We start from the raw sequence: 25,225 nt of genomic DNA, 5'->3' as shown, positions 1-25,225 counted from the left end.
ACCTGGTTCCGTAACGTATTACCATTTTTAATTGAATGCTACCTTCATAAAGTTTACTGCAGAATAATAGATCCAGGTATTACAATTTGAGTCGCCTTTACCAGGGCCTGATCTTTTTGGAACATTCCATCTGTAGGTCTTGATTTCACCTAAAATAATATTAGATATATTTAATTAAAACAAGAAGTACAAGCTGATAGCGGTAAAAAAGGAAAATATAATGGAAACTAAATGTCCATTGGTGGACAGAATGTATTAATTCCATTTTACGGCCATAACTGTGGCAATAAAGGACAATTCCATCATGTTTACGGTGTAAATACTAGTAAAATTCTTTGGGCAATCATGGGAGAAAGAAAGCTGAGAATTTTCACATAAATACTGATAGTCTTTTAGCATAGTGTAGCAAGGAAAGTCTTTTTTTGAAGAGTAAAAGACATTTGTGGTGCAGTTTAACATAAAAAGTTTCCTTTGGCTGAATGATCCTTATCTATTTCTGAAAGATCATATATTTTAATGGATAAAATATATTCACAATTACATTTTGAAATCATCACTTTCCAGGTCATGTCACTAATCTCTAATAAACGATGTAATTTTACCATTTAATTTCTAAACTTTATTGTCTTAAATGCCACCACTCAGCAGAAAGTAGATGAAAATGATCAAATATGTTTCTTCATTGTGGCTTTATAAACAAATACCCTCTCTAATAATGATGGATGATACTAGAAGAAATAACTTCATCTATCTTTGTCCTGGTTGTATGTTGAGAGCTTTCTGAGTGCTCCCATTTCAGCAAAGTAATTTGTACATTGATCTGTCGGAAACATCACTACAGAGGAACATCAAACCCTTGGGGAGAACACTGACAATAAAATGAGAATGTTGATGTTATTTTATATTTCAGGAGTTTTCTGCGAATTCTGTGTCACAAGTTGACAGATCCTTTCATCTCAAAAATACCAATTGGAAGTTTGGTAATCATATTTCTAAACATGAAGCAGCAAAAAAAAAAAGAGCACTTGGAACTCCAACTATATGTATATACATAATGTGAGTAGTTACTTCTAGGTAAGTAAATTTGAAGAAAATAAATGTTAGTTTAAAATGAATCAATATGGGGAATATGTGACCACTCACCTGGCATAGTAACAGGTACTTTGAGATGTTTACCACTGTTTACTTCTTCAACACCATGAGGGTGTATACAGTAAGGCCTAGATGCCAAGTTCTTAAATATTATCAGGATACTGTCACCAATTTCTGCACGGATGATTGGACCTAAGTGCATTAGATTATACAAAAAAAAAACTGTTTCACATTCTCAGGCCACTGCAAGAATTATTTCCATGAGAGATGTTCAATAATCTCCTTTTATATTCCTGCCTTGGCATTGCACTTGAGATGTTTCTTTCTCTAAAACAATCACAGATCCTTTTGGACTTTAATGGTTCACCTTGGTCCAAAGTACCCCAAACACATTTGGTTATTGGAAAATACATTTCACTGAAGGTGAACCTGGTAAGCATACTACCGCGCCTATATTGGTTAGTAGCCAAGTCACCGTTCTGTTACTTTAATGCAGCTTTACGCTTAATTCAGCCTGGCTGATCAATAAACACAGAGAACAGAGAGCAAGGTCGAACCAAGATAGAGCTCATATGCGGGAGCCACGGAAGCCCAGCGGTTAGCACGACACTATTACAGCTCGGGGCACCAGAGTTCCAAGTTCAGTTCCAATGCCATCTATAAGGAGACTGTACATCCTCCCCGCTGAATGCACGGGGGTGCTCCACTGTCCTCCCACAGTACAAAGATGTACTGGTTAGTACGTTAATTGGTCATTATAAATTGACCCGTGGTTAGGCTAGGATTGAACCTCAGGTTGCTGGGAAGTGCAACTCCAAGGGTCAGGAGGGCCTATTCCATGATGTATTTCTGAATAAGGTGAACTAAGTAATTGAGAATGCAAAACCAGTCGATGCAGAGGATGAGTGAGAGTAGTGCCAATATCTCAGTGAGAATATTTTTATGGTACCAGTGAGGACTGGAGAGAAAGGAGGTGTTAAATTAGGAGAACAGCGGAAGAGGATAAAATGCTCTACGAAGAAGAAGATACCTAAATCAGTGAATGGAACAAGGCACCACTTGGTGTTGAGACCAGAACTGCTGACATATTAGATTCAGCAGGGCACGTTCACATCACTGACAAGGCCCATCTTCTGACTGACTGGGACAGGGTGATGAAGAGCTGGTTACTCTGCAGTGGGAAGGTCTGCACCCTTTCTGATGACTGTCTGATCAAACTGGAAGTGTGTCTCCAGCAGTGAAGGGCCAGAGAAAGAAATTGTAAGCCAAAGTGAGACCTGGATTTGTGCCCAGTGCTCCCATTCTGTGGAAATAGGGCAATTCATTGTTCGATTTTGTTACAATAGCTAATTAGGTTACTGAAACCACAAAGCAAGGAGCACTTAGCCTGTAAACATAAAAATTAATTTTAAATCTAAGATATGAAGAATTTTAGTGTAGCATTCAGATTAATGATTATCAGAAATAACTTTTGGATTGTTCCTAAACACTACCCATCAATTTTAATTGAAGATAGTCCAACTATAAAATAGGAAGTAATAAGGCTCTAAAAATATATTCATTTTAAGCCTGAGCTTTGCAGAATGTGTGTGCAACATCCAGGTTACAGATTATTAGAGAACGCTTTCTAATTGACATTGAAAAGAAAACATAACATCACATTGGGAGAAGTTAAATGTGTAATATTTAATACCTAATATTTCCAAGTGTTGTTCTTCTGGTAATCTTCTTTTCTGTCTGGTAAATGTTCCATCCGTAAACTCCCTATAAACTGCCTTTGTGTACTTTGACCCAATTTTACCTTCCCCTGCACTAACAAACACGTGGCCAGGACTGAAAGAAACAGAAATAAATAATTAGTAAATCTCTTTTTGGTTACTTTCAAAATTTCATCTGCAAAGCAGTTTTATTTCAAGAATGCTATAAACGGACTTTTTAATTAACTTCATAAAACTTTATTGAGAACTGCACTTAAACTTTTTCCATAAACATTCAAACTTCTGATAGGCAGTCTGAATACATTATGGTAAAAAAAACTGCAAGCTAATTGATTTAATAATGATGATCCCTCAGCACAGAAGAAAGCACACACACTCTGGGCAATTCCTTTGCAGACACAATCAGTCTACAAAACCAAGAATCCAGTCACTTGTATTTTTTGTCTTCAATATGTTTATTAAAGCAATTGTTACCTTGATAACTGTAACCCGCATCCTATCATAAACATTTCTTTGGTCTCCCTTCACCCACCTCCCCAGTTTGCTTGCTGTTCATAATGAACACATAATATTGTCTCCCTCTCTCAGAAGTAATTCTGTTCGACCTCTCTGCGCCTTGCGGTGACTTGGGCAGCAACCTTGCGTTCCTTCAGCATTTGTTTACGAGGCAGAGCTGCCAGCTCAACACTCAACACAGCACAGATGGAAAGCGTAAAAGGAGCTGGCTGGATTCAAACCCGGGACCACTCGCCTCGAAGTACGGTGCAAATGCCACTACACTACTGGCCAAGTGCCTCCAGCATGATCTCAGTTATGATAATGATTCTGTCACACTATTTCCCAGCACAACATTTAGTATTTACATGGTTGAGAACGGCAGGGTCTTCCAGTGTTAGTCAAGCTACCCAACAATACTGATGGTCTTCGCTGTGATTTTCCTTGTGCTAACGTGGCCCTCATTGGAAACCACAATCTCCATAGTACGTGTGTTCTCGACTTAGGTGACAGGCCAAGCTTTGTGAGTGTAGGCCTAGTTCATCCAGACTTTGACCATGTTGGTCAGAATACCAACTTAAATAACTGTAATATTATATATGCAACAAGCCAACTGTCACAACAACTGTTATTCACAAGAATATCAGATAAGGGAAATCCATTTCTATTGACACGAGCTGCAAAGTTTAGCTGAAGATCACGCAAGGTAACAAGTTGGGGAATAATAAGGAACCTGAAAACCACAAAACCTCACACTCACTCCTTACCTTGTTCCAGTAAATGTGAATGAAATACATGTTTTACGCACAGTGTAAAACAGAAGTATATTTCAACACAAACACATGAAGAGTCTCGCCCTGAAATATTCCTCTCCAAAGGTGCTGCCCATCCTTCCGAGTTCCTCCTACATTTTGCATGTGTTACTCAGGAGATTTCAACCCGATCAGAGCAATCAACTGAGCAGCAATCTGAGCAAATAAACCGACAAGCTGAGAAACAAGTTGCTCACTTAGAGGTGAGCCTAAGAACCTAGCTTGTAGTCTTTGTGTTAACGTATTGAGAAGTAATGAGGCCACCTCCATCACAGTGTGAGCAATTTCGTGGCATCCAGAAGCCCAAGACCTCTGAAAAGATGACAAAACATTTGCACACAGTAAAGACACTGGGAAGTCATGATTGCATCATTTGTCTCAAATAAATGAAGTCAGTGCAGATAACTCCTGACAGAGTAAGAGAGACCTGAAAACAGAGGGCTTCTGGAGATATATGGTAATTGGAGATTACAGACTGACTACCATTAACTGAAGAAGGGGATTTTTCAGGTCCATGAGTGTCAGGGAACAGGAGTGAGTGCCATTGCTATTACAAATGAAAAAGTCCCAGGCAAACTCAAAGGGTCTTAAGGCAGGTAAGTCACCTGGACCAGTTGGACTACATCCTAGAGTCCTGAGAGTGGATGCTGAAGAGATAACAGATGCATTGGTCATGACATTTCAAAAATCACTTGATTTTGGCATGGTCCTGGAGGACTGGAAGATTGCAAATGTCACTCCACTCTTTAAGAAGGGAGGAAGGGAAAAGAAAGGAAATTATAGGCCCCTTCGCTTGACCTGAGTGCTTGGGAAAGTGTCGGAGTCTATTATTAAGGATGAGATTTCTGGGTATTTGGAGACTAATGAGAAAATAAGTCAAAGTCAGCTATCTGCACTAATTTCCCTGTGAAGGGAAATCTTGATTGACAAATCTGTTAAGAGTTCTTTGAGGAAGTTATAAGCATGGTGGATAAAGCAGAAGCAGTGGATGTCATTTACTTGGATTTTCAGAAGGTGTTTGATAAGGTGCCACACATGAGGCTGCCTAACAAGATAAACTCCTATGGTGTTACAGGAAAGATACTGGTAAGAATAGAGGAGTGACTGACAAGCAGGAGGCAGTGAGTGAAAATAAAGGGGGCCTTTTCTTGTTGGCTGCCAGGGATTATTGGTGTTCTTCAGGGGTCAGTATCGGGACTGCTACTTTTCACATTGTTTGTCAATGATTTGGATAATGGAACTGATAGCTTTGTGGCAAAGTTTGCAAATATTACGAAGATAGATGGAGGCGTAGGTAGTGCTGAGGAAGCAATGCGATTGTAGCAGGACTTAAACACATTAGAAGAATGGGCAAAAAAGTGACAGATGGAATACAGTGCTGGGAAATGTGTAACAATGCATTTTGGTAAAAGGAACAATAGTACAGACTATTACATAAATGGGGGGAAGGTTCAAACATCAGAGGTGCAGAGGGACTTGGGAGTCCTTGTGCAAGACTCCCAGAAGGTTAATTTACAGGTTGAGACTGTGGTAAAGAAGGCAAATGCAATGTTGGCATTTACTTCAAGGGGAATAGAATATGAAAGCAAGGAGATAATGCTGAGCCTTTATAAGACACTAGTCAGACCGCAGTTGGGCGTATTGTCAACAGTTTTGGGCCCCATATCTCAGAAAAGATGTGTTGTCATTGGAAAGGGTTCAGATGAGGTTCACAAGGATGATTCCGGAAACGAAGGGGTTAACATATGAGGAGTGTTTGGCAGCTTTGGGCCTGTACTCTCTGGAATTTTGGAGGATGTGGAGAGTATGTTTCCTATGGTGGGGGTATCCAGAACTAGGTGTAACAGCCTCAAAATTGAGGGGTGACCTTTTAGAACAGAGGTAAGGAGGAATTTTTTTTTAGCAAAAGGAGTGAATCTGTGGAATGCTCTGCCACAGACTGTGGTGGAGGCCAAGTCCACTTGTATATTTAAGGTGAAAGTTGAGATTCCTGATCAGTCAGGACATCAAAGGATATGGTGAGAAGGGGTTGAGTGGGATCCAGGATCAGCCATGATGGAATGGCAGAGCAGACTCAATGGGTGGAATGGCCTAATTCTGCTCCTATGTCTTATGGTCAGAGGCAACTGATTACACAGCTTTATGTCCAGGTAGGTCAGAGACTGATAATTGAACCTGCGTTCATTGGTGAAAACACTGCACCTCATCTCCAAATGTATATAAAACTGCATGCCTTGCACGATCCGAGACAGCACAGACCGCACTGCGAAGGACAATCCGAGAGAGAGTGGACCGGACTGGGAAGGACAATCCGAGAGAGAGTGGACCGGACTGGGAAGGATAATCCGAGAGAGCGCGGACCGCACTGCAAAGGACAATCCGAGACAGCGCGGACCGCACTGGGAAGGAAACAGCATTTGGAACAAAAAAATCAAGCTGCTACAGGAACTTCGAGTCAAGCAACATCCATGGGCAAAAAGGGATTGCTGATGTTTTGGGTCAAGACCGTGCATCAAATTGCCTTGCCTCCAAATCACTGGGTTTGGTGTGCAGGAAGCAAGAGGGTGGCTTTATATACAAGATCTACCAGAGAAGGAACGAGAAAAGGGAGCAGAGAACCCAGAGAATAACAAGCTGGGCTCATGATCAGCCCAGCTGGCCTCACCCTTTTTGTTGTGGAAAAGGATGGAGTAGGAACACTAACTTAAGAGCAAGATGGCTTTGGGTACTTCTCCAGCATTCAGAAGGACAGCCAAGTTACACATGAGATCTGATGTAATAGACAAAATGATATCAATTTAAGAACAATAGGAAGTACTAGCTTTACAGATTTTACTAGTGTAGAGCTTCACTAATTGGAGCATACACTGAGAAGTGGTGCTGACTACATTTCTACAAAACCTTTATATTGGGGAAAAAAGGAATATTCTGCAGAGTCAGACTTCAACGCAAATACTTGAGTTCCCTGACTTTTGTGAAAGAACTAAATGAAAGGGTTCACCTTTCTTCTTCAGTGGTATTGAATCTTTCCAGCTCCCAGCTCCTGTCAGGCGAGTAGTCCCATTCTGTCTCCACTGCTGCGATGTAATACGTTCGGATTATCCCAAAGTTCTGGGCTGGGATACTTTTATTGCAGTTATTAACCTGATACAACTGTTTCATTCCAGCCCTGTAGTGATCAGCTGTTCGGCAGTTGACCTTAAAGGTACCTAAATTAAAATTTGTAGGTTAATGATAATTATAAGTGAAAAAGAAACAACAGTAAAGGATTTGAAAAGTGAGATTTTATAATAGCTTCAAAGCTAGAACTTGGGTATGGGAGGTATCATTTTGATCTAATTTCCCATTTCCCTATATTCGCACTCACTAGCTAAATTCCCAAAATGTCTATCCTGCTGATCGCATTTTGATTCAGAAGCTGCCAGTTTTTCCCCAGATAGGACCTGTGCTCTGTCTCCACTCTAAAGGACTCACTGATATTCAGCTGCTCTCGGCTGAGTACGTCCCCAGCTTACAGAGAACTGTTAGGCAACTGATAACAGCAAAGCCGTTGCTTCTCTTAGCCACTGGATTCCATGTGGAATCTGACAGTGCAGCCAATATTTTCTGGGATTCCTCTGTACTGCCACAATGAATCTGTCTCTGTGATCTGAGCCAACCAGATCCAATGTAGAATCAAGGCCCCAATGAGAAGATATATGTGCCTTTACTCTTCCTATTTCTAACTTTTTAAACAATCATATTTATTTGAAGATTTTTAAATGGTTTTTTAAACATCTTTCAGTATCAGTGAAATTTAAAAAACTCTTATAAATGTCTCTGAGATGAAGCTCCAACCCCAGGCTTGCCTCTGTCAGAGTGTTATAGACTCACTGAGAAGTACAGCACAGAAAGAAGCCCTTCAGCCCATCTAGTTCATGCCTAAACTGAACTAGCTGGATACAGTAGGGTCTTTTCAGAGACTCTTGGATAGGTACATGGAGCTTAGAAAATTAGGTAATTTCCAAAGTAAAGGCATGTTTGGCACAGCATTGAGGGCCAAAGGGCCTGTATTGTGCTGTAGGTTTTCTATTATTCTATGTTTCTAAAACCATTTAAACTGCCTACTCCCATCGACCTGCACCGGGACCATAGCCCTCCATATCCCTACCATCCCATGTACCTATCCAAACTTACCTTAAACCTTGAAATCAAGCTGGCAAGCACCACACTCTCACCACCCTCAGTGAAGAAGTTTCCCCTCATGTTCCCCTTAAACTTCTCACCTTTCATCCTTAACCTATGCCTCAGTGAAAAAGCCTGCTTGCATTTACCCTGACTATTCTCATGATTTTGTACACCTTTATCAAATCTCCTCTCAATCTTCTCCATTCTGAAGAACATAGTCCTAACCTGTTCAACCTTTCCTTACAAACTCAGGTCGAACTGACCGGGCAGAATCCTTGTATGTTCTAGTGTTGAGCTTCACAATATGTCACCTGAAACTCTGTTACAGCTTCCCAGACAAGTTTCAGGGGTGCAGAGTTGACTTGTGTGGTTCCCAGATAAGGTCAATTAACTAGCGCAATATAGGGATGGTGAACCTATGGCACGTGCAAAATTTTGTTGGCACACAGCATGGACAGCCTCCCCCTCAATTTTTTTAAACCCTACCCAGTATAAAAATAAATATACCTAATGGTTATCATTATTGCCAATTGAAGCAGCGAATGTGTTTTTTTTTTTACAGCCCAAGAGCAGAGATTTTTTTTTATCTGATCGACAAGTTAGCCTTTCAAAAATAGTTTCCACGACAAATGATGGTGCACCCAGCATGACTGGTGAAGAACAAACAAAAGAAACTCTGCAGATGCTGGAAATCCAAGCAAAACACACAAAATGCTTGAGGAACTCAGCAGGCCAGGTAGTATCTATGGAAAGAAGCAGTGTTTTTTTCCATAGATGCTGCCTGGCCTGCTGAGTTCCTCCAGCAGTTTGTGTGTGATGATTGGTACAGAGAAAGGCCTTGTCAATCTGGCTGCAAACATGTTGACATCCACTGACAAGCGTTCCCTGTGTAGTACATGATTTTTTTTACGTTATTTTTCTGTTTTCTTTTTAAAAGATTATTATTATTTTCTGAACAGATTTTCTAAAATGCTTCATTTGTTTCAAACTATCTCTGTTATAATTTTATTAATAGTAAAACAAAGAATACACATGAATAATAAACAGGACTTGTCCTTTATTTTAAAAAAAGGTCTGTAATTAATCAATGATAATCTCTGTTCAAAATTACCATAGCATGTGAGAAAGTGTTTCTTTAAAGATTATCACTAATTTGGGCAGACGCTCTCAAAGAGGATTGCATCCCATTTTATATTTACGGCGCAGAAGTATCTCCTAGATTTTTGCTGGGGAAATACAGAGCTAATCTATGTCCTCTTCACTTTACCAACAAATTGGCAAATCATCAGCTAGAAAAATGTATTCATTAAAAATATAGACAGTATATTAAAACTTCTGGCTTAGTAGAGTGTGGATGATGGAGAGCAGCAAATTCTTACCAACATCATCAGGTTCCATGAAGATTGTTGCTGAAGTGTGAGGAAACAGATTGTACACATCACGTTTGACCCCCTTGTCTTGGAAGGTGTTGCCTTGAAAGTAAACGCCATGCAGGTCGATTTCACTGCCCAGTCCAATCAAATGCCATGTAACTTTGTCCCCCTTGCACATCACCAGTCCAGGCAGATTACCGAACATGTAACCATTAATAGCTAGAAAAATGTCATAATCATACATTAAGGATATTACACAATACAACACAGTGAAAAAAGTCCATAATGTTTGCACTTTATGGACACAATGGGTGTCCATTTGTTGCCCAAAGCTAATACAACTGATTTGGAAATCCATGTCACAACCCACCAACTTCAGTCCCAAAACAGTATCTGCTGACTCTGGTTCCGTTTATTTTGCAGTGTTATTGAACAAGTATTAAAATAGGTTCTATTAAATTTCAGAATCAGATTTATTACACAGTGGCGTGTGACATGAAATTTCATACCAGTTTCTGCAGTTTGTTCAAATTTTTGGTTCAATTACAGTATTTTGTATTTGACCAGTCAGCCTCACTATCAGAGAAACATAGCTAAATTAAGGGTGCATTGTAAAGAAACATGATAGGATAGAATCAAAATACCTGATTTCAACAGACTGTTTCTTACTAGAACTAAAATGATAAATTAACATTTTAGTCAATGTAAGTGAATGTTTATCTGGTTTGATGTTTCCTGAACTAACAATTTTGAAAAGTTGACCCAATTGTTTAAACACGAGTGACAAATCACACACATCAATCTGTGATAGTGAGATAACACGGCAATATTTACCAGCCTCCCCTCTGCCTCTCCTTTACCCTCAATTCTACATTTGGGATGATTGACTAATGCCAGCCCTCCAGTACTGTGTCCTTTCCTCACATGCAAGCTAGCAAGGTGTACAGTTGTACACCTGTAACTATAACTCTGCACTATAGGTTCAAGAAGCATGACAACCAAGTACAGGTTTCTCCCACTATACGAAGGTAGAGTGTTCCTATGAAACAGTTCGTAAGCTGGAATGTTGTAAAGTGAATAAGCAATTACCATTTATTAATATTGGAAAAATTTTTGAGCGTTCCCAGACCCAAAAAATAACCTACAAAATCATGCCAAATAGCAAATGAAACCTAAAATAACAGTAACATATAGTAAAAACAGGAATGATATGATAAATACATAACCTATATAAAGTAGAAATACTTTTCTGCAGCATTGTCTAGCGCAGCGAAAATCCCACGGAAGCACTCTTGGCAGAAACACTCTCTCCAGTAACCTTTAAGCTATGAAGCTGCCAAATCATACCAAATAATACATAAAAATACACAGCCTATATAAAGTAGGAATAATGTATGTACAGTGTAGTTTCACTTACTGGAATTGGGAAGACTCCAATAAATTGCAGTTTCATCACAGTTAAACACTTGCTTATACGAATAACCACCTGACACAATCGGCAATCGCCTCTGATCTGAGCCAACATTTACATGCCGGGCGGCACCTAATTAATTAGCTTGTTTATTTCAGCTTTTTTCTTAAAGATGTGCTGGGTGCATTCTGACTACCGCTGCATCAGTGCATTCATCATGGCAATGTAACGGTCAGCGGCCCGGAGGTTGGGGACAACTGCTTAAAATATGAAGCTGCCCTCGCCTCAGAAACCGATCAAACCACCCATGACTACCTTTAAATTCCACTTTCATCACCATTGTCCAGTGCTTTCTGTTTCAGCTTATTAAAAAGACTTACTGATTTCTCCTGAAGTATAAGAAAACTTAACAGAACACCACGCTTTGTACACCCATCAATCCACTCAAGCAATAGACTTTCTGTTTTATCCATTACTGGATGCCAACTAAGAGAGACCACTTTGCTATGAGCAGAACCAACAGTAACATCGGCAGCTTTCAGGATTCTCTCTGTGTATAAATAGTGTGAATGGTAGACGCAGGCAAGTTCAACGTGCGGACAATGTCCTCACTTCATTCACCACGATCAAAATGCTTAATTATATCTAGTTTTACGCTAAGTGTAACACTTTTACGAGCTCTTTTAGGCTTTTTCTGATACCTTAGAACTCATCTTGCTCACGGATGCACAAAATAAATCGAGATAAAGCACGTGTTTAAGCAATGCCGGCTAGAATGCAGTTCCGGGGGAGGTGCTTGGCTGTTCAGGTGTGCGCTGCCTTTCATGGCGCGCTGCTTTTTTTCCCGCGCTACCTTTTTTCACACGCTGCCTTTTCTCGTAACAGTGAAAACACCTTCTGTTAACGAAAACAGGTAACTAATGTAGGTCTTTCGTAACAGCGAGGTGTCATAAAACGAACGTTCGAAAAACGGGGGTCACCTGTAGTTATGCCTGCAGTATCCACCAGAGGGCACCAGTTAGCCATCTCAGATTTATTCCTCTCACATGAAGAGGACTCTCAAAATTCTCAAGTATTTCATCAGGGACTCTCTCAAAACAATAAAGGAAACAACCTCTTGGAACCTACAAGAGGTTATAGCACACCATAGGAACATTAAGCTACTGAGGTACCGAGATGAAACCATACCAAAATATGTTGCATCTTTTCCAGATGCAAGAGGCTAATGAAATCCACACATTTAAGAAATAATAATCATTCTCAGTAAAAACATCCTTAAAACAGGAGCTACTCAATGTTAGTTACTGAATGGGCCATGCCAAAATGCAATATGTATGCAAATATGACAATAATAAGCTTATGGTAACCACACACCATGCATTTGGTTTGAATTTTGAAATTCTTCATCCTGCAAGTCAACATTAGTATTCTGAATAAACGTTTCCAAATTCTTTGAGAGGTACCAACTAAGATTCTCATCAAATACTGTATACAGCAGGTAAAACTCCTTGTCCATCCTTTTCTACAAAAGAAAAAATAAATATTTCAATATTTGGAAGAATACTTTTAAGCTGAAATTAATAGAAATTTGTAAACAACCAAAATTTTAATTATCTAAGTGAAGAACAAATGTTATAGTTCCACATATTAACATAAAAATGCTCGAAGATGTGTGCTGACTTTCAGGCAAAGGCACCTCAAGTATTAACGTGTTCAAATATGGAGCTGAAAATTTCTGTCCAAAAATCTAATTCATCACGGTAACAAACAGGATTCTAACTAGCCTCTACTATGTGGGATTAAGAAAAGAAAATGTGAAATCTAAAATAAAAGGTCTCACTCCATAGAGATGGAGCTGATTTATTCAACTATTGTTTGAAGCAATAATTTCATAGCGGCCAGAACCAGGGTGTTATAAACAATGAGTAATCAAAACTCTGGAAAATCAAGAACAGCATTTTACAAAACTCCCTCCTGCTAAGAGGATTATGAAACTGATCAATATTTAAGAGTCAATTAAACATAATTGATAATTAACAGACTGATTAATTCATGCTGATACAATTGTTTTTCTGTTATATTGTCTGTCCTGTTGTACATACTATTTATTACAAATGACTATAAATTGCACATTGCACATTTAGACAGAGACATAACATAAAGGTTTTTACTCATGTATATGAAGGATGTAAGAAATAAAGTCAATTCAATTAAAAATATGCCTGAAAATTTTACAGTGCAAAACATCCTATTGTAAAAAGGACAAAAATATGACTTGGCCCATTCTAAGATATTACAAACTATGAATCTTCCATGCCAAATGATCAAACTCCCTGTCCTTTGCCATATTTTTAACAGGACAGTATTCTTTTCAAATTGTAACTTTTGCAGCTTCTCCAATAAACTGCAGTGCTCAACACTAAATAAAGTTTATTGTTCATATCTATCAATTTAAACAAGATTGCTGTCTCCATCCAAAATAATTAAAGTCTGTCTTTCGCATCTCCTTTACACAATAATGGATAGAACCTGGTCCCAATATGCTGATGCGACAATAATTCATAATCCAGTCGTGTGAAAAACACGGATCTTGCCAAAACTAACTGACAAGCATTTAATAATTGACTAAATGCAGAGATTTGAAGAACTGCTTGTTCCAAGTTGAATCATTTTATTAATTGACAAATTACATGAAGTTTAGATGCAGAAGGGGGGTGAAGCAGAAAACCTAAGCAAATTTCTACTGTTTTTTTGATTTTGTGCCCATCCAGCAAACAGCCAGAGGAAATGAACTGTAGAAGCCTCCAGCAGAGGGCACTGGCAACAGGGAATTGGGAGGTGATCACTGATCATGAAGAAAACCAGCATTCAGAGGGGATGCCAAAGACACTCTTAAGGAGCCAAAAAAGAGCACTCCTGTTCCTCGTAGCTGTTCTTTTACCCAAGCCTCGGGAAACTATACAAAAGTGAATTTCAAGGTTACCTCTCTGTGAGCCAGTTTTAAAGAAGCCAGTGGGATAGGTAGTGAGAAGAAAATGCATCAGTTCACAAAAGGAATTCTAAACTGAGCCGTACTGTGTCTGATTTAAAGGTAAAAGGTTACAGAAAAGAAGTAAAATTTGTAAAACATAAAAACTGATTGCAAATTGCCCAGGTCAATGAAAAAAAATAGTGGGTGCTGGGGAACTTGGCACTGGGGGCTGCTGACATTGAACGTCATTTAAGGATTGATAAGGAGCTGGGTTTGAAAGTTGCTTTCCCCAGAAACTTTCAGATCACATCAAACTAGCCAAGGGAAGCACACAGAAATACTACATGCTTAAGTACACGTTGAGAAATGCAGTAACCAAACCCCCAACACCTATAACAAACGGCTGAATTTGCCATTGCACCGTGGTCAGTTTAAGCAACAATATGAAATATTCTGACATATTCTCCACATGTACGCGGGGAGCTGGAACAGCAGGTTCTGCATAAGTGTCAACTCAAGTTTATCTTCGTAGTAATCAATCAATTTCCTTTTCTCTCATTCCACTCCCAACTTTCCCCCCTCTTCTAACTAAATTACCAGTCTACCTGATGTGAAACATTTTGCATCACAACTTTATCTAATCTAATGGTGATTTATAACATTAGCTCAGTCTAATTCAACATGGCATTGAAGCTTAAATCCTCCAGCAGTTCCAGGTTTTGCACGTTTCTGTTCCTAGTGTCCAGAAAGCTGGTGCTGCAGGAAAGCCCAGGGCACTTTTGTGCAGGGAACCCACAGTACACATTTATCGGGCACAGGGCCCAAGGCCTCATGACAGAAGACTTGGTGGAGGAATCCAAAATTATGAGGGGTATAGGTAGGGTAAATGCAAGCAGGCTTTTACCACCGAGGTTGGGTGGGATTTCAACCGGAGGTTATGGGTTGAGGGTGAAAGGTGAACACAAGGGGAAACTTCTTCACTCAGAGGCCTGTGAGAGTGTGGAACGAGCCGCCAGGGCAAGTGGTGCACGCGAGCTCGATTTCAACGTTTAATAGAAGTTTGGATAGGTACATGGATAGTAGGGATTTGGAGGGCTGTGGTCCCGGTGCAGGTCCACGGGAGTAGGCAGTTTAAATGGTTTCAGCATGGACTAGATGGGCCGAAGGGCCTGTTTCTCTGCTGTACATCTCAATGACTCTATGTCATCAGAACACGCCATGCATACTCAGCAAACAAAGGTCTTCCCAGTAGCTCTGTCATTGCCAACCTGTTTAGTAAATCTGCAGCATGTGGTTCTCAGAGTCAAAACCTGAAGCCACTAAGTCACTGGGTCACAGGGCAATCATTAGACCCAAGTGTGCTCACACTGCTCTGTTCAAAAGTAAATCAATCTTCATAAGTGCTGACTCTGCCTTCATTCGCAAGCGTGTTCATTCCTGGCTGCATGGCTAATTCTTAGCTATGTTTCCAGGATGAATCACTAATGAAATGGCTACCGAGCATGCTGAAAACATTTAAAAGGCATCCTGCGGTTAACTTTCGCAGGCTATCTGGGAAATCTGTGCAGCATCCCCTCGAAAACAACTCTTTTCCCTCTACTGAATTCCCAATGGCAATGTGTCTGTGGGAAATGCAGGAACAGTCTGGTGCAGAGTGTTTGTTTGTCACTGTACTGAGGTAAACGATCCAATGGACTCTCATGTCTTCAGTCTCACCCCAGTCGGACGAGTGTGGTCAGGTTTATGATATCAGTACACAGAAAATGCTTAGACAGAGAGAAGTCGATACATTTTAAAGTCAAATCAGGTATTTGAAAGAATTGTTGAGAGATGGCTTTGCTTTTGAGATGGAGCCACAAATTTATTCTCACAATTCCAAAAACAGTTCAGTTATGCAGTTGGAAGTCAGGTTATCCTGGATTAGAGCAGTTCTGCAGACATTCCTGGTTGCCTCGTGAGATTTTAATTTTCATTAGCACTATTCTTCAGGCCTTGCACTTGCCCAAGCACAAATACAACCTGCAAAATTCATCTGCAATGATATTTTCAACTTGACTTATCTGAAAACTGGTGGTTCTTATTTGCATATAGAACAATGAGGCTTAACTAACCCCATTTAAAAGGGCAGGACTCAGACGGTATCCTCTGTCCTCATTGAAACCTCTGACATCTGAAGGTCTCAAATTCAACCACGTGCATCTTGGGCATTTAGTCCACATTGAAATCAGGATCACACTCCTCAGGATAATTCCAGGTTGCTGCTGCTGCCTAGCTCAGAGTCACAGAGCTATAAAAACAGTAAAAAAGCCCTTTGGCCTGGCTCATCCATGCTGAAAAAGTGCCTGCTTGTCCCATATTCCTCTGAACCTTTTCTGCCCGTGTATCTGTCTAAAGGTCTTTTGGATGTCGAAATTATATCTGCCTCTACCACTTCTCCTGACAGCTGGTGCTGCACCAACCTCCAAGCGACAATGTTTCCCCTCAGTTCCCCTTTAAATCCTTCCCCTCTGACCTTAAATCTAAACCCTCCAGTTTTACCCTGAAGAAGAGACTAAGTATTCACATTACCTACAGCTCTAATGATTTTATACATCCATTCAAGGCCTACTCTCAACATCCCAAGCTTCAGGGAGAAGAACTCCTGCTCTCCAGCCTCTCTTTATAACTCAAGCCCACCAGCCCCATAAAATCCTTGCGCTCCTCGTTCTGCACCCTCTCCAGCTTGATCACATCTTCCCAATAGCAAGGAATCCGGAACTGCACGCAGTACTCCAAGTGGGGTTTTGCCAAAGTCTTGTACAGTTGGAACGTGATGACACAATTTTCACACTCTGCGCCATCCACCTTTACTGCCCTGTCTAGCTGTGTGGCCACTTACAAGCAACTGTGTACTGGTACCCCATTCTACAACACTCTCCAGGTCCCACCAATCACTGCATTCCTGCCCCATTTTAATGTACCAAAATGAAACACTTCAATCTTGTCTAGCTTAAATTCCAACGACCATTCATGGTCCAATTCCCCGTTCATCTAGATCCTGTTATAACCTTATATATCCTTCCTCACTGTCCGTTACACCACAAATTTTGATATCATCTGTCCACACCAACTACATTCTCTTACAGACAATAGACAATAGGTGCAGAAGTAGACCATTTGGCCCTTCCAGCCTGCACCGCCATTCTGAGATCATGGCTGATCATCTACTATCAATACCTGGTTCCTGCCTTGTCCCCATAACCCTTGATTCCCCTATCCATAAGATACCTATCCAGCTCCTTCTTGAAAGCATCCAGAGAATTGGCCTCCACTGCCTTCTGAGGCAGCGCGTTCCACACTTCCACAACTCTCTGGGAGAAGAAGTTCCTCCTCAACTCTGTCCTTAATGACCTACCCCTTATTCTTAAACCATGCCCTCTGGTACTGGACTCTCCCAGCATCTGAAACATATTTCCTGCCTCTATCTTGTCCAATCCCTTAATAATCTTATATGTCTCAATCAGATCCCCCCCTCAATCTCCTTAATTCCAGCGTGTACAAGCCCAGTCTCCCTAGCCTCTCTGCGTAAGACAGTCCGGACATCCCAGGAATTAACCTAGTGAACCTACGCTGCACCTCCTCCACAGCCAGAATGTCCTTCCTTAACCCTGGAGACCAAAACTGCACACAATACTCCAGGTGTGGTCTCACCAGGGCCCTGTACAAATGCAAAAGGATTTCCTTGCTGTTGTACTCAATTCCCTTTGTAACAAAGGCCAACATTCCATTAGCCTTCTTCACTGCCTGCTGCACTTGCTCATTCACCTTCAGAGACTGATGAACAAGAACTCCTAGATCTCTTTGTATTTCTCCCTTACCTAACTCCACACCATTCAGATAATAATCTGCCTTCCTGTTCTTGCTCCCAAAGTGAATAACCTCACACTTATTCACATTAAATGCCATCTGCCAAGTTTCTGCCCACTCACCCAGCCTATCCAAGTCACCTTGAATTCTCCTAACATCCTCACCACATGTCACACTGCCACCTAGCTTAGTATCATCAGCAAACTTGCTGATGTTATTCACAATGCCTTCCTCTAAATCATTGACGTAAATCGTAAACAGCTGTGTCCCAATACCGAGCCCTGTGGCACCCGACTAGTCACCACCTGCCATTCCGAGAAACACCCATTCACTGCTACCCTTTGCTTTCTATCTGCCAACCAGTTTTCTATCCATGTCAATATCCTCCCCCCAATGCCATGAGCTCTGATTTTACCCATCAATCTCCTATGTGGTACCTTATCAAATGCCTTCTGAAAGTCATGGTACACCACATCCACTGGATCTCCCGCGTCTATCTTCCTGGTTTCATCCTGGAAAAACTCCAGTAGATTAGTCAAGCATGATTTACCCTTGGTAAATCCATGCTCGCTCAGCCCAATCCTATCACTGCTATCAAGATATGCCGCTATTTCATCTTTAATAATGGACTCTAGCATCTTCCCCACTACTGATGTTAGGCTAACAGGGCGATAGTTCTCTGTTTTCTCCCTCCCTCCTTTCTTAAAAAGTGGGATAACATTAGCCGTTCGCCAATCCTCAGGAACTGATCCTGAATCTAAGGAACATTGGAAAATGATCACCAATGCATCCGCAATTTCCAGAGCCACCTCCTTTAGTACCCTAGGATGCAGACCATCTGGACCTGGGGATTTGTTAGCCTTCAGTCCCATCGGTCTACTCATAACCGTTTCCCTCCTAATATCAATCTGTTTCAGTTCCTTTGTTACCCTATGTCCTTGGCCCATCCATACATCTGGGAGATTGCTTGTGTCTTCCCTAGTGAAGACAGATCCAAAGTACTTATTAAATTCGTCTGCCATTTCTCTGTTTCCCATAACAATTTCTCCCAATTCATTCTTCAAGGGCTCAACATTGTTAACTATCTTCCTTCTCTTCACATACCTAAAAAAACTTTTGCTATCCTCCTTTATATTCCTAGTTAGCTTGCGTTCATACCTCATTTTTTCTCCCCGTATAGCCTTTTTAGTTAAGTTCTGTTGCTCCTTAAAAATTTCCCAATCATCCATCTTCCCACTCACTTTAGCTGTTATATTTCTTTTTTAATGCTATGCTATCTCTGACTTCCTTTGTCAACCAATGTGGCCACTTTCCCCCCTTTGAATCCTTCCTTCTCCAGGGGATGAACTGATTTTGCACCTTGTGCATTATTCCCAAGAATACCTGCCATTGCTGTTCCACTGTCTTTCCTGCTAGGATATCCGACCAGTCAACTTTGGCCAGCTCCTCCCTCATGGCTCCATATTCTCCTTTGTTCAACTGCAATACTGACACTTCTGATCTGCCCTTATCCCTCTCAACTTGCAGATAAAAACTTATCATATTATGGTCACTACCTCCTAATGGCTCCTTTACTTCAAGATCACTTATCAAATCCTGTTCATTGCACAACACTAAATCCAGAATAGCCTTATCCCTGGTCAGCCCTCGTACAAGCTGCTCCAAAAATGCATCCTGTAGGCACTCTACAAACTCCCTATCCTGGGGTCCAGTATCAACCTGATTTTCCCAGTTCACCTGCATGTTGAAATCCCCCATAACTACTGCGACATTTCCTTTGCCACATGCCATTGTTAACTCCCTATTCAACTTGCACCCAATATCCATGCTACTGTTTGGGGGGCCTGTAGATAACATCTATTAGGGTCTTTTTGCCCTTACTGTTCCTCAGTTCTATCCACACTGACTCTACTTCTCCTGATTCTATGTCCCCCCTTGCAAGGGATTGAATCTCATTCCTCACCAACAGGGCCACCCCACCTCCTCTGCCCACCTTTCTGCCCCTTCAATAGCACGTATACCCTTGTACATTCAATTCCCAGGTCTGATCCCCCTGCAGCCATGTCTCCATTATCCCAACAACATCATGGTTACTCATTCGCACCTGAGCTTCAAGCTCATCCGCCTTATTTCTGACACTTCGCGCATTCAGATATAGAATTTTTAACCCATTTCTCCTCTCTCTGCTTAAATCACTGCCTATTGTGCATAACCCAGCTCCCCGAACTCTCACCGGGCTGTACACCCCTTGAATTTTGTTGTCCTTTTTATATTTACTTGCTCTTTCTGCACACTTAACGCCATGCTCTGTCAGACCATCCCTCTGCACATGTATCCTCCTTATCACTCGTTCCGCCTCACCTTTCTCTACTTCACACTTAATATTCCGGAACCATGTAGTCCCCACCTGTCCTTTATACTTCATCTCGCTATCCTCTCTCACATTCTGGATCTCTGCCCTCTGCAAATTTAGTTTAAACCCCCCCAAGCAGCACTAGCAAACTTTCCTGCAAGAAAGTTAGTACCCCTTCAGTTCAGGTGCAAACGGTCCCGTCGGAACAGATCCCACCTTCCCTGGAACAAAGCCCAATTATCTAAAAACCTGAAGCCCTCCCTCCTGCACCATCCTCTCAGCCACGTATTGATCTGTATAATCCTTCTGTTCCTCGCCTCACTCGCACGTGGCACAAACAATTATAAACAATATAGAAGACAAAAAATAGTGGACATCGTGTTGAAACCCGTGGCTCACCCCTAATCTGAAAAAAATCTTCGGACTCCTACCACCAAAGAAATTTTGTAGCCAGTTGGTTAGCTCGCACTGGATCCATATGATCTATTTTTCTGGGCCAGCCTATCATTCGAGACCTTGCTGAAGTCAACAGAGACACCATCTACTGTTGGTCAATCATCCTCTTGGTCACCTCTGCAAAAAAACTCAATCTAATTTGTGAGGTACGATTTCCTGTTGACCTTGCACTTGGAGTCCCTGCTCCTTGTGGTGACTTGCACAATTAACAGCAAGGTTACCTGGAACACTGTTAACAGTTTTTTAAAAAGTGTAAGGCTATATACCAAGCACAGTATATTGCTATTTCAGATTTCCCCATGCTCATTTAGTGCATAAATGAGATGCTGTTTGTGCTAATAGATCTATAGAAAGCCATTTAAAACAATTTGTATTACACATGTCAAAAATGGCAAAGACAGACAAAAACACAGCAGCATTTTACAGGTGAAAGAAAAGGTTATACCAATAAACCTGATGAAAAATAAATAAACCCTCTTAAAAGACAGTCACAAAATAAACCTTCTTAAACGGGAGTCACAAAATAAACCTACTTAAAAGAGAGTTACAAAAACAGAGTCTAATACATACCTGTGAACCGTCTGGATTTAATGTGTTCTGCTTGCAGATGAGCAATGGCCCGATGAGGCCAGAACTGGTGTCCCTCACTATACTGGTGGCTGAATAGTACATCCAAGTCAGGCAGTGTGGGTCGTTGACTGTTGGTCCAACATGCTGTGGCACAGTCCACTTATAGGTGAAGGATGTTCCGGGCTTAACAGATGAACCATTTCTTGCAAAATCTTAACATTTCAATTTAAACAGATAAAAAAATAGCCTTTTACCACAATTATTTTAAAATTATTATTAGCAGTTTGAATCAGCAAGCTATTAATTAGTCTTCTGTTAAGTTCTATATAGCTGATGCACTTTACTCCAAAAAATACTTCCACTTGAGATAATCCCTTACAAAAAAGACAAGCAGCGGGAAATTCAAAATAGTGTTGCTGGTCTTTTAGATGTTGCGGGAGACTGAGGAGGAGGAGGGAAGTACTGTACACAGATGGTGCACGAGTTTTGTCAGATGAATCGCTTTATCACGCACTAACCAATGCTTGTTCTATTGCCGTGTGTGTAGCAGACTGAGATTGCAATCAATAAGCAACGCTGATCTCATCCATCACTATATGAAACTCAATGCCCCAACTGACGATCTTGTTGAAATATATATGAATTAAACATATGCGTTAACATGGAGCGATGGCCCTTCTCACCACTTAACATGCATGTTTAATTCATATGCATTTCAACTAGAAGGCCAACCACACCATTCTATCCCCATCAATTCATGAGCACCAACTAACTTTACCCATTTGCCTTCTTATAATATGCCACCCAGGACCTCCAGACTATATTCGTTACATTGACGTCCAAACCCATTGCTGTCTGTACCTGTTTTAAAAGATACTCTGCAAATGCAAAGAGGGGTGAGGGAGAGGGGGGAGCGGCAACAGTGGGAGGTGGAGGGTGTATAATGATGGGGGAGGCGAGGGCAGATGACGGGGCAGGAGGGTGTGGAGGTGGGAGAGAAGAGTAAAGCAATGAAGATTCATCTTGAACTTATGATTGAAAGGATAAAAAAGGAATTGATATCAAATATTATTTTTTGTAAACAGTTCAAATGTGTAGTATTCGAAAAACAAAAGGGAACATTTCAAGTTAGAAAGCCTGCAACAGAAAGTAATGCATTACCTTACCATCAGCATAATTTGTTGCATCAAACTCCTTTGTAAAATACACCCCGTGAGGCTGAATGCTGTAGGCCCGATCTGCATTATTCTTAAAAGTAACGATAATGGTGTCTCCAACTTCAGCTTTAATCACTGGGCCTAAAAATGAATTAAAATATTGTAACCTTGATTGTTTTCAACTAGTGAAAACAAGATAGCGAGTGTAAATCATGTGTTGTACCAAGTATTCCTAGATGGTTCTCCTTTGGTAATCGATCTTTTCTGGTGCTAAACGTTCCATCAATATATTCAACATATCGTACTTTCCAGTATTCTCCTCCTATTCGATTGGCATTCTTCTTGAAGAAGATCTCAGAATCACTAAAAGAAAATATAAACAACATACTTTTATACTTTATTGTCACCAAACAATTGGTACTAGAACGTACAATCATCACAGCAATATTTGATTCTGCACTACCCACTCCCTGGATTACAAATATTAAATACTAAAAATAGTAAAAATTAGTAAATATTAAAAACTTAATCTATAAATCATAAATAGAAAATAGAAAAATGGAAAGTAAGGTAGTGCAAAAAAACAGAGAGGCAGGTCCGGATATTTGGAGGGTACGGCCCAGATCCAGGTCAGGATCTATTCAGCAGTCTTATCACAGTTGGAAAGAAGCTGTTCCCAAATCTGGCCGTATGAGTCTTCAAGCTCCTGAGTCTTCTCCCTGAGGGAAGAGGGATGAAAAGTTTGTCGGCTGGGTGGGTCGTGTCCTTGATTATCCTGGCAGCACTGCTCCGACAGCGAGCGGTGTAAAGTGAGTCCACGGACGGAAGATTGGTTTGTGTGATGTGCTTGCACTGTGGTCACGATCTTCTGCAGCTTCTTTCGGTCTTCAACAGGACAACTTCCATACCAGGTTGTGATGCACCCTAGAAAAATGCTTTCTACGGTGCATCTATAAAAATTAGTGAGGGTTTTAGGGGACAGGCCAAATTTCTTTAGTTTTCTCAGGAAGTAAAGGCACTGGTGGGCCTTCTTGGCAGTGAACTCTGCTTGGTTGGACCAAGTCAGGTCATTTGTGATATTGACCCCAAGGAACTTAAAGCTTTTGATCTGTTCCACTTGCGCACCACCGATATAAATTGGGTCGTGCGGTCCGCTACTCCTTCTGAAGTCTACAACCAATTCCTTCGTCTTGCTGACATTGAGGGATAAGTTATTGTCTTCACACCATGCCACCAGGTTCTTAATTTCCTCTCTGTACTCAAACTCATCATTACCCAAGATACGGCCTACAATTGTTGTGTCATCAGCAAACTTATATACTGAGTTTGATGGAAACTTGGCTACACAATCATGAGTGTACATTGAGTACAGCAGGGAGCTGAGCACACAGCCTTGTGGGGCACCAGTGCTCAGAGTGATTGTAGAGGAGAGCTTGTCCCCTATTTTTACAGCCTGGGTCCTGTCGGTGAGGAAGTTGAAGATCCGTCTGCAGATCTGAGTGTTAAGACCCAAGTTCCAGAGCTTAGGAATCAGTTTATTTGGAATGATGGTATTAAAGGCAGAGCTGTAGTCAATGAAAAGGAGCATATATATATATATGTATATATACACCTTACATATGTGTCCTTATTCTAAGGTGTTCTAAGGAGGAATGTAGGGCCAGAGAGATGGCATCTGCCATTGACCTGTTGCTCCGGTAGGCAAATTGCAAAGCGTCGAGGTTGACCGGTAGGCTGTGGTTGATGTGTGCCATAACCAATCTCTCAAAGCACTTCATAGCAATTGATGTCAGAGCCACAGGTCGGTAGTCATTCAGGCATGCCACCTTGCTCTTCTTCGACACTGGGATTATCGTTGCCTTCTTAAAACACGAAGGGATCTTAGACTGAAGCAAGGAGCAGTTGAAGATGTCAGCAAGCACTCCAGCTAGCTCGCTTGCACAGGCCCGGAGAACCCGTCCCCGGATACCATCTGGGCCCGTCGCCTTCCTTGGATTTATCTTCAAGGCCCTTCTAATGTCCTCCTCGGTGACGATGAATCTCGATTCCACCAGGTCCAGTTCATCGGACATTAAATAAGTACCAAAATTCTGAAGACGGGCTTGATAAGCACAGTTTACTCACAGAGTCCCAAATAATGACAATGTTGTAGATTCATGCTCAGATATACAAGATTTAAGGTTGGACAAATACATATATTTGTCCAGCCATAAATCATTGACACAGGCTTTTAGGTTGGATATTAATATTTACAAATGCCCTTCAATCAAAAAAAAGAAAAACATTATGGCATACAGATATAAAGTTACAAGTCTGAAAACCACCCTTTGCCCTTGAAACTAACCTCTTCCCATTGTAAAGGTTAAACAGAAAATCTGTTGAATTATCAGAGGAACAAAGGAAGACCCTTCAAGCCTGCTCTGCTAACCACGATCTTCTAGCTCAACACTATTTTCCTGCTTAACGTCCATATCCCTCAAATCCTTAATATCTAGAAATCTATTGATCTCTGCATTGAATTAATCCAGTAACTAAAATTTCTACATCCCCTTGGGATTGTCACCACCCCCTAGGTCAAGTAATGTATCGTCAACTTATTCCAACCTCCTACAGGGATAACTGTAAGACTAAAACTTCTGGATCAAATCCCCTGAGCTTTGTTGTGATATCTGCATATTTTAATACTAAATTATTTTTGTTGGCTTGCCTTTGAAACATCTTCCTTATATCCAGCCCCGAACAACTGTTGTAATTTTGAAAGAAATCATTTGTTTCTTTCCTGAACTCTAGAGACCATAGAGTTC

The 25,225-nt window shown here is 41.0% G+C and overlaps 1 protein-coding gene across 2 annotated transcripts in view; it reads right to left on the bottom strand.

Moving 5' to 3' along the window:
* LOC140200288 (ferroxidase HEPHL1-like) overlaps positions 1 to 25,225 on the bottom strand; it is a 79,048-nt gene that overhangs the window by 24,880 nt on the left and 28,943 nt on the right. For both annotated transcript variants that reach the window (XM_072263392.1, XM_072263391.1), the window contains exons 7-15: positions 22,645 to 22,784; positions 22,431 to 22,562; positions 21,265 to 21,476; positions 12,443 to 12,590; positions 9,664 to 9,876; positions 7,119 to 7,326; positions 2,786 to 2,925; positions 1,144 to 1,284; positions 43 to 149 (exon numbers count right to left, since the gene is read on the bottom strand). In XM_072263392.1, coding sequence (XP_072119493.1) covers positions 43 to 149; positions 1,144 to 1,284; positions 2,786 to 2,925; positions 7,119 to 7,326; positions 9,664 to 9,876; positions 12,443 to 12,590; positions 21,265 to 21,476; positions 22,431 to 22,562; positions 22,645 to 22,784 — 1,441 coding nt within the window. The remainder of the gene's footprint in view (positions 1 to 42; positions 150 to 1,143; positions 1,285 to 2,785; positions 2,926 to 7,118; positions 7,327 to 9,663; positions 9,877 to 12,442; positions 12,591 to 21,264; positions 21,477 to 22,430; positions 22,563 to 22,644; positions 22,785 to 25,225) is intronic.

This window comes from Mobula birostris, chromosome 7, assembly GCF_030028105.1.
Source record: "Mobula birostris isolate sMobBir1 chromosome 7, sMobBir1.hap1, whole genome shotgun sequence".
Classification (NCBI taxonomy): Eukaryota; Metazoa; Chordata; class Chondrichthyes; order Myliobatiformes; family Myliobatidae; genus Mobula; species Mobula birostris.
This window is presented reverse-complemented; position numbering and strand designations above follow the sequence as displayed.